The sequence below is a fragment of the Echinops telfairi genome, unplaced genomic scaffold (assembly GCF_000313985.2).
Source record: "Echinops telfairi isolate 266 unplaced genomic scaffold, ASM31398v2 ScPeMD7_3;HRSCAF=10, whole genome shotgun sequence".
Taxonomy (NCBI): Eukaryota; Metazoa; Chordata; class Mammalia; order Afrosoricida; family Tenrecidae; genus Echinops; species Echinops telfairi.
The window spans coordinates 51600305-51619748 of NW_022103899.1; the positions used below are offsets into that span (position 1 = coordinate 51600305).

Here is a 19444-nt window from a genome sequence, read left to right on the forward strand (position 1 = left end):
GCTTCCTGAGAGATTTATGACTTCTTGTCTAAAGGGTCTTAAGGAATCACATTCCAATAACAACAACGACAAGCTTACCTGAAGATTTCCTTTAGAAGCTTTACTTGGTTGTCCGGGTATTTCTTTGCATTGGTTTCTTCAAGAAAAGCTCTTGCGTAGGCCATGGGTCCGGCATTAACCTATGGGGGAAGAGTATTGGCAGAAGGTGAACCTATCTCCTCCATGGAGCTAGTCCACCCTCCACAGCTGGAAGCAGCAGCAATTGTTTGCATCAATCATGGGACACCTGCTCCTCGTACACTGCCTTGTCCCCTACCGCCCTGTCTGCCTCTCTTGTCTGCTGTTCTCCAACACGTCAATCAGCTACTAACCTCATTGTCTTCAAGTTGATTGTCACTCTTATCCACCCTAACGGACAGCCCCGTGGGATTTTCAAGACTGCAAAGCAGAGTGCCCCATCTCTCACCTGTGGCATGGGGAATAGTGTTTTTTACACTGCTGACATCTCAGTTAGCAGCAACTGCTTAATCACTGAGTCGCCAGGGGTCCGTCAATCAGCTATTGCATCCCATTGCCATCGGGTCACTTCGGATTGGGACAGACTAGAACTGCTCCACGGGGTTTTTGAAAAAGTGAATCTTTACAGAAGAATGATGGCTGCCTCCTCATTCTTCTGTGCAGGGACTGGTGGGTTTAAACCACCGATCTTTCAGTTAGCAGCCCAACACTTAGCCACTGAGCTGTCTCTGAGTCAGAGGAGAGCTGTACTCCACTGGGTTTCCATAGTTGATTTCTCAGAAGTAACCCCCCACGTCCTTCTCCCAGGTGCTTCAGAGTAGACTGCAACCTCCCACCTTTGGGTCACAGCTGAACCCATGCATGATTCACACCACCCATGGGGTGGTGTATGGGAGCTTACACGCCCTGTCATCCTTGCCAAATTTCAGTCACTTGCTCATTATATCTTTTTGTCACATCTGCTTACTGATTGAACTGCCGCTTGCAGAATCTCATTGACAAAGGTTCCGTTTTACTCACCTTCATACATTTATTTAAACGAATATCCGTGAAATCAAATGTATGATATGCTATTGTTTTCTGTTAGGACTAAAATGAATGCATGGGTATTAATTGAAGACATTTGATATTGGTAGTGGTATGGGATATATGCCAAGTGTTCCACTTCGCATTCTGGCTTACTGGAATTCATACCCATGGATGCACTTGTAAGATTTGCCAAATGAATGTGCAATGCTAAACCAAATCAAACCAAACCCACTGCCACCGGGTTGATCCTATCTCATAATGACCTTGTAGGACAGAGTAGAATGGCTTCATATGGTTTCTGAGATTGTAAATCTTTGGCACAACTGGTGGGTACAAACGGCTAGCAGCCCCCCTTTAACCCACTGTGCCACTCGGATGCCTTGCATAATGTCAGGTCCTATTTACCATATATACTCGTGTATAAGCCAAGTTTTTCAACACATTTTTAATGCAGTTGTTGTGGTAAAATTAGTTGCCTTGGCTGATATTCGGGTAAGTTTATACTCGAGTATATATGGTATTTTCGCACATTTAGGAGGATCATACTAGTGGGGCAGTCTATGTCATTTACTGTATGGGACCTTTCATTTTGGCTTTGGGCCTTGGAATAAATAAGGGGCATGAAGGAGGAAACAAAGCTCATTTGACAGTCTGCAGGGGCCCAGGGCTCAGTGGGTTGCCTATGCTGTAGACTGAGGTGGCCGTTCTGGGCATGTTGCTTTGTGCTACCGGAGCACCTCCTGTTCTCCCCGACTCTGAGCTGTGCTCAGGATGGCTGTCCTTATGGACTCTGACCACAGCTTCCTGGTCTGGTGGCTCTTTATTGGGATCAACCAATGGGGGACGCAGACAAGAAGGGGTGGAGCAGAGGAGAAGGATGACACAATCACAATGACAAATGTTTCCTTTTGCCCCATGCACTGATACAGCTTGGCAGGGCACTGTGACGGACCCTGGCTTTGTGGAAAATATTAGTACTTTGCTCATCGTAGACATTTTGCATTAATTAAAAACATTATGTTAATATAGCAAACTATTATGACTCTCCATCAGTGAATGAAGGTGTGTATATGAAAGCCTAGACCAGACCCTGGCCAGAGCTTCTGTCTTGCCATCCTCCAGTCAGGACCACACCTGCCTGCCATTTGGGTAGCTGTCAGCCTGGCCCCCACGCCTCTGGTATCCATGAACCCTAGCCTCTCCTTGGAGCTTCCGGTCCAGCAGTGGCAAATGCTCTACGAAGAATCTAGCCCCTATACCAGCCCTGTGGGCTTTCCTAAAGGTGAATCATCCTCTTGCAAAGAGCTTATTAAGTATATTCACAGTCACCTTCTGGGAGGGACAGCTAGTCCCTTTGGGACCACTTATGAACTAGTAAACCTTTTTAACATTTGCTTTTTGAACACGTTTATGAAAATTTAGCCAAAGATGAGGTAGGAGGATTAAGGAAAAGGGAATTGTATTCAGACCTTTGGGGCCCAGTGACTTATGCTTGGCACCAGAGGTTCTGTGGGAAAAAGGCCACAATTCCCTCCCTGCATCTCCGTTCATGACCTGTGAGTGGTTCTTGACACCCAGTGTGTGCTCTGACTAAAAGACGACCATCAAGAAACCTCCTCTGACCAGCTCTGCTCCACATGGGGTCAGGAGTCAAGGCCACAGTCATAGGAAAACCACCCAGGTAACCAAGGCATGTGCAGAAAGGTGTTTGCTACCCTCAAGTATTGGTAATGAAATTGCTTCTTAAAACCCAAATTACAGAGTTGGTGGTATCGCAAACAGGAAAAAAAATCAAGAAAAATGTTTCTTATCTCCTTTAGGAAAACACTTAAGAAACCCCAAGGTCTTTTCTACCAAGTCTCCCTTAGCTGTGGGCCAAGCTCACCTTCACGCCGACGCTGCCCTGCAGTTTCAGCTGCAGTCTGATCATGTCCACGTCTTCCAGGGTGCAGAGCTGGTTCAGCTCAGAGACCTTCCTGGACATCTCATCAATGGCCACTTCAAGAGGGTTCAGTTCAGTGCTGGACTGGCTGACCACCTGGATCCTCTTCTTCACATAGGGGAACAAGTGACTCGCTGCAAACAAGCAATGGAAGAAACGCAGAAGGGGTGGGTGAGTGAAGAAGCCAGGGTCCCCTGGGATCCTGGGCCTTCTCCTGCCATGGAGCCATATCTATCCTGTGGGGCATTTGTGTTTCTGGGTTATTTTTTCCTCCTATGTACCAGGGTCTCACAAATCTAACGTTTGCCTCCACCACTTTGGCCAGCCCTGTACTTTCTGCTTAGCTGGGGGTCATGTGTCACCCGCAGGGCTAGATTGAAATAGTCAGAGCCTCACAAAATGCAGATGGCTGCAGCTGTTACACCGATATGCATTTCAGTACAGGTTTCACTAAGCACAAGAAGGAATGCTTCACTAGATCGACAGTGAGCTGTACATGTGCAAGGAGCCAGCATTTGGCTGCTATTCAAAAGTCAATGGTTCAAACTCACTATCTGTCAGTGGGAAAAAAGATGCAGCCATCTGATTCTGTCTAGAGGACTGCCTGGGAAATTCCATAGGGCAGTCCTACAACATCCTATAGGGTTCCTTTAAGCTGGAATCAACACAAGGGAAAAAAGTTTGGTTTCTTGTTTTAGTATATATTACGAGAATTTTATCCCCAAACATTTTTTCCTTATTATTCCTGGATAAGCTTCCTGCTTCTCAGTTTGGATAGCATGACTCTCCCTGGGCCCCTGGAATAATCCAACACTCAGCAGCAAATCCCTTGGCTCATCTCCTTCCCCATCAGTCTGCTTTAGCATCACCGCTCAGGTGTTCCCATGCCATCCTCATGTTGATATTCTTGCTCTACTTGGCTCTTTGTCTCTTACTCAGTTATGAATACCCAGAGGACAAGGATACTTATTTGTTTTAAGTGCCAGCATCTGGAACATTACTTTTAGGCACAAATAGGCACTCATTGAATTTTCGGTGAGCCAACAAAAAGATGACTTGCATCAGAATGGACCTCATCAGAACAGGGGGTGAGGAAGAGGCTGCTGGAAATCTCTCAGCATTGAGTCCAAGAGACGAGAAGCCATAATCACAGTGTGGTTAGTAAGCACACACTTATTAGAACTTCTAACTCTCAACGAACTGAGGGTAGATTCAGGGAAGGGAGAGAGAGAGGAGTGGAATTTTCAGAGTGCCTTTCCCAAGACACTGACGCCATGGCTCTGAGGATGGTCAGAGATAAAGGCAAGAAGTGAGTTAAATAATGACTGACGGTTACCCCTCAGGCTGAGTTCTCAGGCATCTCATTGAGTATCAAATAAAACACATTCGCCACCGAGTTGATCCCAACTCATGGTGCCCTTCCCTGTAGGCCGGAGTAGCACTGCACACCAGGGGTTGGCAAGCCTTTGTTTGCAGGCTCTCCTTGTGCTTCCTTAGGATCCACTCCTGGAGCTGTGATGGTATCGTAGGCTTAGCTATGGCTACTCACTGAAAAGTGAACCCTCGAACCTACCAGTTACTGTGCCGTCTGTCTGTCTGTACACAGTACACCTATACTCTGCCCTGCAGCTCCGGTATGAGCTGGAATTGACCGAAGGCAGTAGGTGAGTTTGGGTGGACTCAACCTCCAACTATTCAACTAGCACTTGAATGTGTCCATGGTGTGCCCTACCCAGGAACTCCTAGTAGAGCAGCCGACAGGCACACATTTGCAATCAGCACGGGCAGGGAGGCTTTGCTTTCCAGAGGAACCCGCTCTGCGGCGAGGCCGGATGCCTGCCAGGTGCCCCTGCACCTACTTGTGAGGATGGTCCTCCGCTTGCACTGCTCCTCCACTCCGCCGTGCTTCTTGCCAGACAGGGTAAAGGGTGTCTCAAAGACAAAGCGGTTGATGTTGTGATGCATTTCAAAATCTGTCTTCCGGTCCTCGATTTCCTTTTCCTCAAAGAATGGGGTGACGTAGGTTACCTGGATGTAGGCATATTTGGGATCCAAATCCTTGGGGTTGACCTGTGTGAACACATTATGGGTAAAGAAATTGCTGTGAGGTGCTCCTGAAAGATATGCAGCAAGCGCTGCATGTCCCACTCTCCCCCAGGCCGCATCCCCAGGTGAATGTCCCTCATCTCTTGGAGAAACATGGGCCACCGCATAGTTTCAGGGTTGGATGAGAGCTTAGCAAGAGCAGCAGGACGGCCTCTGGTCCAGCTGAAGGAACAAAGGTCAGACGGGGGTCGGATCTCTAGAGGTTGAGAGTCTGCTACATATGCTCCCCATGTTATGATGCTTTCCTCCTCTGCAATGACTGTCCAGTCACCTTGGTCTAGAATGCACACTACTGAATACACTAGGGTTGTCCCTTTATGGTTCAGCCGTACCCCTGCATGGGGGCACTGGCACTGGGCTTTTAATGTGGAGGAAGGCTCTTTATTTACTCCCTATGTTATCTGACTTGTCCATACCATGGTAGCAAATCTTTTCTTATTCGCAGCAAGTCATTCTAGAGGTTGATTTTCTAATGCTGTTCTGGTAGCTGCTGCTATTAGGTGCCATCAAGCCAGCTCCAATGAACAACGCCCCGATGGTGGACAATAGGAGGGGACCCGGCCTGGTTACGCACCCTGTGCATGAACGTGGCTATGTTTGAGTCTCCTATGGTGACACGGAGTCACTTCATCTTGTGGAGGGCCTTCCTCTTTTGTTTGTCGACGCTCTACCTGACCAAGCATGATGCCCTTCTCCAGGGACTGGTGCTTCCGAGCACATATCCAAAGTCTGTGAAATGGAGTTTGATCATCCTCACGTCTAAGGGATTTTCTTGCTGTGCTTCTTTCAAGACCGATTTGTTAATGATTCTGGCATACAATGGTGTCGTCAATATTCTTCAAGAATAGCAATGCCGCCGTATCAAGTCTCTTTCAGTTTTCCCTAGTCATTGTCTCGCAAAATCTTTGCTCTTCCCGACTCACGATGCAGCTTTCGCAGGCACACGAAGCAACAAAAAATGTCAAGCAGACCTCTGTTATCAAAATGAACATCTTTGCTTCATAATGGGTGTGAAATAGCAAACATGATTGACTATAGGAAAAGGCAGGGCATTTCCTTCAATATTTGAAGAGAAAATGTGTACTTCCCTTTATCATGAAGCCATGAAGACTTTTCAAACTTCTTTTATAGCTCTCTCTCTCATTTTACCCATCTATTGACTACCACGTCCCACAGACGTGAGGATGCTTAGGAATTTCATTGTTATGCTAGTAATACAGACATGTTAAGACGGATGTACTTGTAGCCATTTCACAGCTGATAAAGATGGAAACTCTGAGTTGTCAACTCATGTCTCTAAGACCACCAGTGGTCAAATGGAGACTCCAGTTCATCTGACCCTAAACTTGGCATTTTTGTCATTCCACCATGATCTCTCTCTCTCTCTCTCTTTAGGATTGCCACCACCACAGTGGTTCTAGCTCTGCCTCCTTTGAGAGAACATGTGCTTGAAAATTTCAAGCTGAGAACATTGGGTGCTTTCTCAGTAACATTTACCTACACCCCATGATGGCATGCCCACAATGGTCCCACTTCCAGCTTTGTAAGAGGAACATAAAAGCAGACCCTCCTCATGGCTTTGAAGCTGTGCATACGGTTTTCAGCGGCTTCTTCCTCTGAAGTGGGGAGCCAGGTCCTTCACTGTCTGTTCTTGGTTGGACATTGAAAAAGACTGTGGAAGAACTGATGCATTTGAATTGTGCCAGAGAAGGATACTGAAAGGACCATGGATGCTAAACGGACAACCCAATCGGTCTTGGAAGAAGGAAGGCCAGCTTGCTCCTTAGTGGAAAAGGTGGCAAGACTTGGTCTTACAGACTTTGGACCTATCGTCAGGAGAGACCCGTCTCTGGAGAAGGACATGATGCTTGGTCCAGTTGAGGGGTTGTCAAGATAAGAAGTCCCTCGATGACCTGGAGGGACACAGTGGCTGCATCAATGGGCTCAGGCATAGGAACAATTGTGGTGAAGATGACACAGGACTCTGCAGCCTTCGTCCGGCCATGCACAGGGTTGCTATGGCTCAGACCGACGTGGTGGCACCTAACAACAACTCTTTGCGGCCCATACTTGTCTTTATAATTGGGCACCAACCAGCTTTTCCATCACAATTTCCTCTCATGTTCTTTCATCCAACATGGGTGCTCACGTCTGCCACTCTCTAAGCATACCGCCCCCCTGCATTTATTTTATGTGCGCATCCTTCTCAGAAAGCCCTTGACCTCTAGCTACCACCTTCTCATCCTCGATTCTTGGCCAGACCTCACTTCCTCGATGAAGTGCTGCCTCGCCAAAGATGAGCTCTTCCAAAGACCCTCCCTTGGGCCATGCCTGCGCAAGCTGGATCAGGTCTCTATTTAATGAGCTCGTTAACGCCTTCTCTTCTTAGCCCCATGCAAACTATGAGTTCTGGAAGAAAGATTGCCTGTCATCCGGCTCCTGGTCCTGTGCCTGGCATGGAGGTTGGCTGCATAAGTACAAGGAGATAAGAAGAACCCGAGAAAACTCATCAGAGGAGAAACCATCTGTGTCCTGGAGCCATGAGGAGGAAGTAGGATGCTCACAGGTATATCATCAGTAAGTCTGCTACCATCATTGAAAACAGTTATCGGGAATGAATGGTTTTAAAGTGCAGACAGAGCTCTCTTGATTGAATAATGACTCTCTCCTTGTTATTTCCTCAATTTTACCACTGGAACTGATCTCTCCAACCAAGGCGTTGATTGCTACTCAAATAACCCAGGGGAGAAACAAAGAGTTCAGTCGTTTGTTTCAAGGACATGCCTAACATTTCTTAAATCACCACGTAAAAACAGTTTTGCTTTTGTAAAACAACATCACCAAATACGCCATCATCCCATTAAAAAAATCCCAAATTTGAAATGCCCAAACGCTCAACCAGTTCGGATAGCTACTTCACAGGCAGGCCCCAAATAATAAAAATAAAAAATTAAATAATGTAGCTTATACATTACATAAACCAATGAGATCTAAGCTCCTGCACGAGCGCTGATTTTCCTGATTGCGCTGTACCTTGTTGGAATCCTGGATGATCTTCACATTGTCTGCGCCGAATTTATCTGCATAGAGTTTGAGCAGCCTTTGGGAAATCTCCGAGAGACCTGTTAGTTTCGGCTCTTTATAAATATACTCTTTGCCTTCTTCTTCTTCAAAAAATCCCTATGGAAGACAGATAATAACCACCACTTTCATTTGAGAACTCCAGCAATATATTATAAGTCAAGCAAAATCCATTCACTCAAAAATCCATCCATAACCCCCCAAAATCTCCTGGTTGTCTTGCGGGACACTGATTAGCACGCTTAACAACCAAAGTCCAAAGACAAGAAAAGATGCTAGAATTTGTTCGACAACAGGGTAAACCTTCCCTAGTCAGGACAAAGAGCTCTGCCTATTTTGTGACAAAGAATGACAATGCCGGCTTGTCAGTCGGAGCAGCGTGCCCTCACGTGGAGACCTGTGGCTGAGCACAACGTGGTGAATCTCGGAGCGTTATTCAGAGAGCAGTCTTGTTTTTCATAAGGAAGGCTACTCATCTTGGCAACTAGCATAGGGACACTGTCTAAGCAGGTCAAGGTTCTAGAGGAACCGACCTGCATCCCACATCATGTTAGAAGAACACCATGCTCTGTGCCAGCGCTGTGGTAGGAAACACAGTGGAGCGGGCGACAACATTTTTGTGCAAAATGGAAGGACAAAGAAATGCAACTTTTCACAAATTTTGTTTAAAGCCTCCTTTTATATCACTCTTCCAAATCCTCTTTCACAGTAACTTCACACCGCTATGTTTTCAAGGCCCGGATGCAGCTTCACCTCTCAGAGGTTCTCTGCCATTTCCTTGATTCCCACTCCTAGGTTTCCAAGACTGTAACAGGTCACGGGGTGGTGTCGTAGTGTGGCTGTGTGTCTGTGTGTGAACCGTTCCCGCTCTCCTGGCAGATGCTGCTGGGATATGTCATCTCACCATTCCATTTCATACTCGTAGCAAGCTAGACCTTAAAGGATTGAAAGGCTAGCAACCACAGCCCAATTCCACAGGAACACATGCTTTTCTTCTCATTAATTTATGGGGCTGTTTTGAAACAGAATAAAGTGTCTTTCCCATTATTCAAGGTTTTCTAAAGGAGGCCATGCTTGAAGTTCCTCCTCTTTGGAGAGATGTGTGAAGAAGGCAGGTGGCCTCACCATATTAAATTGAGGGGGTTGTTAAGAACTTAAAGACACCTGGTTTCTTCGGGTGGATCTTCAAGGAAATGACTTTGGAGGACTGGGTGAAGCTAATGGAGATCAAAAAGAAATCTGTCTGCATTTTTTTGGTCATCGTATTTAGCATTTAAAGTATCTCCACTATGGGGGGGAAATATTACTCAAAGCCATATTATTCGTGGCTGAAATGAGGCAAATCGTCAAAACCGAATGATTCAAATATTCATCTGTATGATGACAGTTTAAAAAAATGATTAAAATTTATATCTGTACAGATTTACATCTGTAAATTTTAATCATTTTTTGACAGTTTGCCTTTATAGATACTTATAAAAATGCTTTCTATGCATTTCAAAGATCGATTTCACCTATGCACATATGGTCCTCACTAACCACATCTGACTGCTCCTCACTCGCCCTCTGCATCTCTGGGCTCACACACAAGAACAAGTGTGAGCATGGGCCAGGGCCAGCCAGTGTTTGGTCCTCTGCTGCATACGGTCACCACGAGCTAGAGCCGACTCCAGGCCACCTGAAAACCACCAGATACTTGGTGTGTCAGAAGCAGATTCTAGCTGGATGTTCCAAGAACCAGTGAACATCTTGAAACAGGTGCCCTCTCCATCCCTGTTGTCGGGAAGGTGCTTCTTTCTTTGTGTGTCTCTCTGATTGACTTGGGGCTTTCTGCGGGCAGGCGAGGTAGGTGTCTTGTTTCCCCTCGCTTGCCACATGGTTAGCACAGTGCCTGATTTAATAAGCAGATGAATGAAATCATTCTTGGTGGGGACATTTTTTCAGAAGCTACTCTGTAGCAGATGTAACTGCAAAGGATTCCAATGCCTTTAATGGAGTTGCTTTCCTTAAAAATGGAAGTAAACACTTTCTTAGAGAACTAGCTAAGAACAGGCACACCTGATTATGAGCACCCTGACCCCACACTCCTAATAAGTGGCACGGGATCCTGAAAACAGTGTCCAACGCTGGTCCACACTGTAAGGGTGGTTGGCCCGACCCCATGTCCACTTGGCTTCCTGTTATTCTGCAATTTCAGTAGCTATTTTGACTGACTCAAGATCAGCAGTTAGTGACTAAAACCAACTTACTGGCGTATCAGGGAAATAACCTGAGCTCAGAGTGCTAAAGGAATAAAAATCTTTAGTTTCTCTCATATGAAACTACAATTTTCCTGATTATAAAAAGGTTCTACTGATGCTCATTTAAAAATTTTGGTTGACGCTCTCATGATAAAGAAACAGTGATTAGAACTTTCTCTTTTAATTTTTTTCAGGAACAGACATGTTCATCGAGAGCATTTCATACTATAAGAAGAAGGAACTGATAGCGCATAATGGAGAATTTAATCTGCTCTGTTGAGATCTGTGTAGAGTTCTTTGGGAGCCAGACTACATATCCAACTGCACTTCCCATCATGTGTACGGCAGTGCTTCCAATCTGTCTTGGGAAATGATCAAAGTCAAGGCAATTAAACTACAGGACAGGATCTTAAGGCAGGCTTCCGTTTCTGCTTTGTCATTGGACAAAATGATTGATAAACAGGGACATGAGATGATGGGATCCAGAGGCAGGTTTTCTTTTACTTCTACCCTAATGTTATGCATACACTGCATTTCAAGATTGTGGGAAAGGTGACCTATCCAGTTCCTGGCTAGTTTGAATCTTTAATCCCATTTCCCAGTGCAATCACTACCCTCTTTTGGTGGGTCAGTGGGATGAGCACTGGGTTGCGAACCCAAGGGTTAGTGGTTTGAATGCATGAGCCACTCTGCAGGAGAAAGATAAAATGCTTTACTGCCTTGGAAACCTTAAGGAGCAGTTCTGTTCTGTTCTGTGGGGTCGCTGGGAGTTAGAACAGACTAGACGACTCTGGGCTTCCTGGGCTGTGTTCAAGAAGCAGCACATCCACTATGGTTGGATAGAGTGAGTCAAAATAAATGGACTATGACATTTCAAGGCAATAAACTAGGGTAAAAATGTACTTCGATACACAGGCAATCCAAATCACTGACTCGCCTACTAAGATGTTCTAGCAGGTATTTCAGAATCTTGTAATGCCCCATGGTAACAGAGAGGAGTCAAATGTAAATGGGCCTGCGTTTATATTTGACCTCAAATCCATAAGCCCATAAATCCCTTCAAATAGGATTCCAATGTGAAAAAAAGAAAGAAATGGCAGATATTGTTAACAACAGGCTAGATGCTAAGACAAGAGAAGCCATAAAGGTGTGTAGAAATTTGATGAGTATAAATGTAAGCTCAATTACAATGCTTCAAAATATGTATATTTAAATCTACTCAGTGGCGTTAAGAGAGGAGGACCACTAGAAGTGTCCACTGCATTTCAGAATGGTGATGGTCATTTTCAAATCGAAGCACACATCTGTCCTTCTCTTCCACCCCAGCTCCTCCCTGCCATCGCTTCTCTAACAAGATAATGAGATGCGTTTACTCGCCAGCAGGCACGACAGGGAAACATGGATCTGTCCTTTGATGAATAGGATCATATTCTCCCATGCCTTTCAGTGAATTAATCCTAGGGGATCCACACTTTGGAAGCCTGCATGCTAAATCCCACTGCCTACAGATTTCATTGATGACAGTTCATGTTTGATTGGGACTGTCGGATAATTACTCTGGAAACGAGTATTCAGGGGCACTTTGGAGGATGCTTTAGATAATCAGCTGTGTGTGAACTCTTCCAAGCCAAGGACGCCAGCTGCTGTGTTAGAGATCCCACGCCCTCCAGGGCTGGCAGTTTTAAGATTCTTGCGATGGAAACAGTCTTTACCAGTATCTGCTCATCTCAGACACAATTAGTGGTAAATCCTTTCATCAACTCTGTGTAAAAAAATAAAAACCACAGGACTCATGGAATGCTAAACTATTTGTCCAAAGGCCTCTGTGGAGGAAGAGCCCGGTGTAGTTTATATTCCCATCAGCTTTGTAGTGTGATGGCAAGGCATTCATTTAGATGTTTCCCTCTCTGCCGTTGAGTCAATACTGACTCATAGTGACCCCCCGCGGGTTTATGAGACTGTAACTGTTTATGGAGCTAGAAAGCCAAGTCTTTCTCCTGCACAGCTGCAAGTGGTTTCGAACTGCTGACCACGTTGATCGTAGTCACAGTGCACTGTCCGTGGACCTAAACAACTACCGGGAAAATCCCCATGCCTGGGGATTATGCTAGCCAAGTAGCCAAGATCTGACCTGAGTCCACCAGACCCTTTATTCTGTAGGGGTCCTGAGCGTGGCTAAGCTCTCACAGTATTGATTTATCATCAGGTGTGAAGCGACATGTGCTGCCTGCTCCTACAGAATACTCCATTTGCCCTCTTGGAAAAGGTATTTAGATAGTACTTGGACAATGATGACTGAAGCTCTGATTTGCTGGTTATCAGGAGGACCTGCATTACTTCCACTGTTTAGAAGCAGGTGGGGTTCTAACTTACAGAGCGCTGTGCCTGTTTGGCCTGTTCTCTGGGCTGCAGATTTATCAAAAGACTTTGCCGTGAAAGCTTTTCTTCCTCTTTTAAAAAATTAAATTACTATTGAAATACCAGCAGCATCAAAAACAAAAACGACAGCAAAAACTAAAACAAAAGCCAACACGGACAAAACTCCCATTAAAGTAGACAATCAGCATAGTGTACTGAGGCATCTGGCAAAAGAACAAGAGCCATTTGAAAGTAGCTCTCTCTGACGTTGTCCCACTGCCGCCCTCCATCACTTTAGTACAGGGATTTTTTAAAGTCTTCTTTTAGTAGGTAAGTGAAGGACCGACGAACCCAGATTTATAAATGATGGTAAAACAGAAGAAGGGAATGGTATGGAAGCAGAAAGGGTTTAAGAAGAATTACTATCTATATATAGGATAGAAAAGGAGAGCTGAATCCAGGCAGGCAATGTGCAAATCTTGAAAGAGCTTTTTAGCCTCATGAAGGACAGCTATGTGGAACCATATGAATGTGCCACTTTTGTAGGTTAAAAAGAAAAACACAAAACAGGATGGTTATAGGCAAATTTATATGGTTCAAAGTGATGCAAAGAAACGTCTTAGTGTCAAAGCCCTATATCCTGGTAGCATCTTGCTGCCTTGGTTTGTTCTCTGAAATCATTCCTTCATTTCCAGCCATCTTTCTTGAGACTTCACCTGGTCCACTGGGTAAGGATTTCCTCCATGGCTTATCTTTTGTGTTGGGTCTTGCCCTTTGACTATTTCCATGGCCTTTGCGAACACTCAGTGCTCACTACCTCTGAGAACCCTCCCGCTCCAAGGACCACCTGTGGCCAAGGGTGGAGGTCTCTCAGATGTCTAGGAAAGGTGTTTCTCCACCGCCACTGCTGTAATGGCTGACATTATGACCATCATGGTCTTCATAAGCTACAGATAGAGATGCTGAAAACGAGCAGCCAATGGCCAATCCCGGGCCTGCAATGTCGGTAGTTCAAATACGGCACAGCCGCCATTGACCTCTGCTGTGCGCCAGCTCTCAGGCTACCTTTGTGTAGGAAGGGAATAGATATGAGAAGAAAAAGATATGTTTGTGTCATTCCAACAAATGGAAGACACCTGGTTTAGCTCAAGAAATGCAGACTGGTGTCCACATGAACGGCAGCAGGATTCTCGACTGGAACCAAGTGTTGATTTGCACACAGCAATGTTATGGTATGGAGGGATGGGTGAGGGTGATTAGACACATGCAGGTGAGAAGCGAGAGGAGGAGAGCATGCACTTACCACAGCCTGGAACCATCAAGACCAAAGGAAGGAAAAAGTAAACATCTCATTAAAAACTAGTCTGAAAGCAGCAGGATTCATTCCCGTCAGCCCTACCTGTGCTATAAGGCCCAGGGATCTCTCTGCCCATTTGTTTTCCCGTCGAGTACATTCCTGGGGCAGACATGCAGACACACACCGAGAAGCGCTGACGTATTCAGATGCAGCAAAACACCCCTGGCACACTCTGGTCCGTTGGCACACAATGGACAACCAACTGCTCAAAAGCATTGAGAGACCCCATTGCCTCGACTGCGCTTACCTGCCCGTAAAATGCCACACGATAATAGCGACCAAACAGTCGCTTCTCTGAGTTCACCACCTCGGCAACTTTTAGGTATGACCGATGAATGTCATAGTAGAGGTCTGATAATTTCTGAAACCAAAATCGAAAGCGTTTGTATAGGTGAGTCTGACATTAAGACAGGGCAACACGAAAAACGGTTTTTAAATGCGGTTTAGAAAATCGCACAACTAATCCACGAATTCAGGGTTAGGATAGCTTGACTCTCTTCTCCGTGTGTGCAGGTGCAGGAACCATACCTTGAAGTCTCTCTGCTTCTCAAAGACGGCGATGATGGGTTTGTTGACATCAGCGATGAGTTCATATCGCTCAGACTTCCAGAGGAACTCCACACACATGTACAGCTGTTCCACCAGGATCTTCTGCAGTTCGAAATCAAAGGGAGATTTGACAGGGTGAATCCTGCGGCTCACACTGTCACAGAGTCTCCTAGTGGGATTTCTGTATTCCCTCTCTATCTCCATATCCATAGGGAGACCCAGAGTGGTATAAACAGTTTAACACTTGAGTAGTAACTGAAGGGTTGCTGGTTTGAATCCAACCAGATGTGCCTTAGAAGAAAAGCCTATTGTTGCCCTAAGTCAAAATCCAATTGACAGTTTTTATTTGTCTGTTTTTGAGAAGGGGCAGGATTTCTATTTGGTTATTGGCATCTACCCAGCAGAGGGTCTTGGATTCTCCTCTTTCCCCTCAGTATTGTCATTTAATCAGGCTCCCGAACTTGCTGGGAGCCTTGTTGGTATAGTGGTTAAGTAGTTGATGGCTAACTGCAAGGTTAGTGGTTCAAACCCACCATCCCTTCCACAGCCTCTCTAAAGATTACAGCCTTGGAAAACATATGAGGAAGTTCTTCTCTGTCCTACAGGGTCACTAGAGTTGGGATCAAATTCAGAATAGGTTCCAAACTTGCTACTTTAAATCTCTCAAGGGTTTACAGATCTGTTTAGTCCTTTCCATTACCGCTGTCACTGGCCTAAACCAGGCCTTAGTTCCTTTACTTTGCAAGACAGGCATCCCTGTCTCCCTAGCGTAGTGTGCTCCTTTGTTTTCCCTCTCTAATTGGCTTTAGGTGGTGCCGTTTGGTTAATCTGTCTTTGAAAACCATACGACTGAGAATGAGCTCTCCACCCACCTAAAACTTTGGGGAAACTCCAATGTCAATGACCTATTGTCCACAACCTCAACATGCCATTCAAGGACCTCTACAATCGCTACAATCCATCTATGATGGATTCTCAATCAATGCTCATGGGTGTAGCAGTCAAGAAATAAAGAACACATTGCACTGGAAAAATATGCTGGAGGGCACCTCCGTAAAGTGTTGCAGGGCTGAGGTGTCATTTTGAGCACCAAGGTGTGATATGTTTAATTGCCTCATGTTCCTGTGACAATGTGTAAGGAAGCTTGCAGGTGAACTGATGCATCTGAATTATGGTGCTGGTGAAAAATACTGAACATCACATGGACGGCCAAAACAACAACAGCAATAAGAACTACGTCCTGGAAGAAGTACAGCTAGACTGCTCCTTAAAAGAGAGACTTCATCTCACATGCTTTGGACATGTGATTAGGAGAAACTGCTCCCTGGGAGGGACATTCTGGAAAGGCTAGCATGGCTGCAACAATGGGCGGAACCACATCACCAGGTGAGGGCACTGCGCAGGGCCGGGCAGGACCGGGCACTATTTCGTAGTGTACAAATGTTGCCTGATGAAGTCACACTGCCGACTATCTTTTTATGACCTCCGGGTCAGTTTTAGATCTTTGTTCCATTTCCCCCCTTTAGCTTAATGTCACAATATAACGCAAAAGTAGTGCTTGCTAGTTAAACGTGAGTCTAACCTCATTGTATGGTGTATCCTGCATTCCAGAATCTTCTTTCATCGCACCCTCTTCTTTTATATTTGGGGTAATGCTTAGAAAAGCTGGCCAGCCCATGGAGAACATACCTGGCAGAATCAAACACATGATGTAATTATGACCGGACCTAACTTTTTCTTGGGTAGATAAGCCCTTTCCTCAGGATGTTACAAGAGGTAGTGTTATAAAACTCACATGAACAATGAGATGGTGAGACTGAGACTGAAGATATGCTTTAAAATGTAACCGATCTTTCCCTTTTGATAATTTTTGAATCATTTTAAGTGGCACATTTCCTATGAGGATGTGGATGGGAGTATTAACGAAGCATGAGATTAGCAGCTGGACTTCCTGCCAACATACTACATGAATTTCCCGGGGCCTGTTTTCCTCCTTTGTTGAACTGGAGTCAATCTCTCACCTCCAAGGACAATTGAGAAGGTTCAAAGCAATAATCCAAGGGAGGCTCAAGCAGTTTATGGAAATGGAATTAAAAGATACATTAAAAATGGCATTTTCCTACAAACACTTTAAAGCCCCTTCATATTTTAGAAAACAGCTAGTACAATCAGTGTACTTTATAGAAAGTACTCTACAGTCATGAATTTTTACTCTTTAGCCTAATTTAGGCAACATCTCAAATTTTCTCTGCATCTTGGCCATCTATGACCTGGTTCCACAGAAACAGGAAAGCACTTATGAAGACAAGTAAAATAATGGGTAATGGACCCTTGAGACGAGATCACATTTGAATAACTTGGAGAGTGAGTACTTTGGATCAGAGATAGGGCCCTTCAGACCTGGTTCCAGAATGGTTTAATCTCTATTGGTTTGTTTACTTCCCTGGGTGTCTGTCTTCCTCCCCACTGTAGAAAGGAGGTAAATGAGCACACCGGACTCATGGAATTGCCACTGACCTCTAATGGCAGTATTGCTGATACTTAGTGTAGTACTTGCCATATAGCAAGCCTTTAAAAAATAACTGGTGTGACTTTTGTGGGATATTTCCATCTTAAATCATCAGCTTATGTAGGAGTTCAGGGGGCGGGGGGCTGTGGGTTAGACACTGGACGACTAACCTCTAGGTTTTCAGTTTAAAACAAGTAGCGTCTTCAGGAGAAAGACGAGACTGTCTGCTCCAATACAACTTCGTCTTTGCAACTGTGGACAGGGCCTCTATGAGTGAGAATAGGGCCCTGGCAGGACAGTAGGTTAATTGTTGGACTGCTAACCACAGTGTGAGTGGTTTGAACCCACCTGCTGTTCCACAGGGGAAAGATGAAGTTTTTGACTCCTAGAAGTTACAGTATCGGTGAACTTTATGTCTGTGTAACTAAGTAGAAAGTTTGGAAGTGATTAAGAGATCTTGATTTTCGTGTGGACAAGAGCCATACTCCCAGGTCTTCACACACAAGCGACCTCATTGTCTCATGATTTGTTTCAGGTCATTTGATTCAACTGTCTCATTTGAAAAATACACAGTTGTTTAAAAGATTCGTTTAATTAGGTTTTCAAAATATTATCATTCAATCCATTTAGATCTTGTTTAGTTTTGTTATTTTTTAGCATCTAAGGGTTAATTTATGTGCTACAATAAGTTTTCCATTGCATCTTAAAAGTTAAAATAGTGGTATCAAATACTCTGTAGTTCATCAAAACTTTGGATTGGAATATATTTTTGTAAGAGAATGGAGATCAAATATACTAACCATACTGCCATGTTTTTAAACAAAGGAAAACTACAGTTATTAAGTTTATGTTCATGATTGACAAAAAAAGTAACATGTTGTTTATATGACGGGGCTTCAAAAGGTTTGTCAAAAATGGAATGAAAACAAAAGGAATTTGTCCCCAAACTTAAAAAAAAACAACCTTATATGATCCTACACAGGCCCTATGTCTAGGATTTCATTTTTGTATCCCTCAGGTTCAGTGAGTGGTTTTATTACATTTGATGGTTAAAATGGGTTCCTCCTATGATCGAAAGATCTTACCAATTTCAGATTAAAATCCCCAGGGGAAAGTGGCATGAAGATAGGCAGTGATACTTCCTCCAAGAGCCTGGAATTTACTAATTTTGGGTGGCATTTCTGAGTGGTAGGTAGGAGCGTAACGCTTTTACACAGTAAATCATGGTTTGCCATCAGTTTTGTTTGTATGAAGACACTTAAAAAGGTTCCCTGGTGCGGGGCCCTGGAGCTCCTCTTCTCGGTGCCAGCCATGAGTCCTCAGTGGCTTTGGTCCTGAAAGGCCAGGCTTGAGTGGGTTTCCCTTTACACTCATTAGTGCAACTTGCTGGTGTGTAAAACCAAGCAAAAATGGACAAATAACTGATTCATTAATTAATAGATTGCCCCATATTCAACTTGTTATAAATTACCATGTTTTAAAAAAAATATTCATGGCATACCGTATATACTCAAGTATAAGCCGATCCGAATATCAGCGGAGGCACCTAATTTTACCACAAAAACTGCACAAAAGATGTGCTGAAAAACTCGGCTTATACACGAGTATATATACTTTTTTCTGAAGAAAAGAAATGAGAAAAAGTTAAGCAGCAACGTGATTTCTTCTGAGGGCGAATGAGCATGGTTAGACCACTCACTTCCTCCATCAGGAGTTGTTAGTAATGGGTTGCTATCACAGGGGTGGGCATCCTCCAGAAGCAGGGGTGGTGTGCAAATCTTTTCCATTGTCCAGTAACCTAAGGTAGTGCAAGATGAAGTTAGAACACAGCTACACGTGGGTGTTAAAAGAAGCTTATTAAACTGTAAGTCATTAACCACCACGGGTTAAATTTGAACTACAATGAGGATCATCCAGCTGGTCTTTCTGGTCATCAAATATACAGATGATCATGGCATCATGGAGTTAAGCTTTAAAATGACAGCATCATTAGAAACAGCTAGCAAAGTCAATATGGCTTCATCGGACATTCACGGAGATGAGTACGACCCCAAATTAGTCAATGACGTTTCACAACGTTCATTTCTAGACTTTTCCTCCCCAGGTGGTCAGCTTACCTTTTCGTTTCAGGTATTCTGCAATGAGGGCAGCTATGTGGATGTAACACATGGCGGCCTGAAATGCGACAGAAAACAAAAACATTAAGGAGAAGGCATATGATACGTTCTAGTATTTATTGAAATATAAGTAATCTT

The 19444-nt window shown here is 44.5% G+C and overlaps 1 protein-coding gene across 1 annotated transcript in view; it reads right to left on the reverse strand.

The window, feature by feature from the left end:
• Positions 1–19444, reverse strand: part of DOCK10 (dedicator of cytokinesis 10) — a 200867-nt gene that overhangs the window by 6606 nt on the left and 174817 nt on the right. Inside the window, exons 46-54 of the mRNA XM_045294740.1 lie at positions 19307–19364; positions 18889–18987; positions 16263–16369; positions 14660–14782; positions 14379–14492; positions 8129–8275; positions 4849–5059; positions 2933–3123; positions 79–179 (exon numbers count right to left, since the gene is read on the reverse strand). Of these exons, the coding sequence (XP_045150675.1) occupies positions 79–179; positions 2933–3123; positions 4849–5059; positions 8129–8275; positions 14379–14492; positions 14660–14782; positions 16263–16369; positions 18889–18987; positions 19307–19364 (1151 nt within the window). The remainder of the gene's footprint in view (positions 1–78; positions 180–2932; positions 3124–4848; positions 5060–8128; positions 8276–14378; positions 14493–14659; positions 14783–16262; positions 16370–18888; positions 18988–19306; positions 19365–19444) is intronic.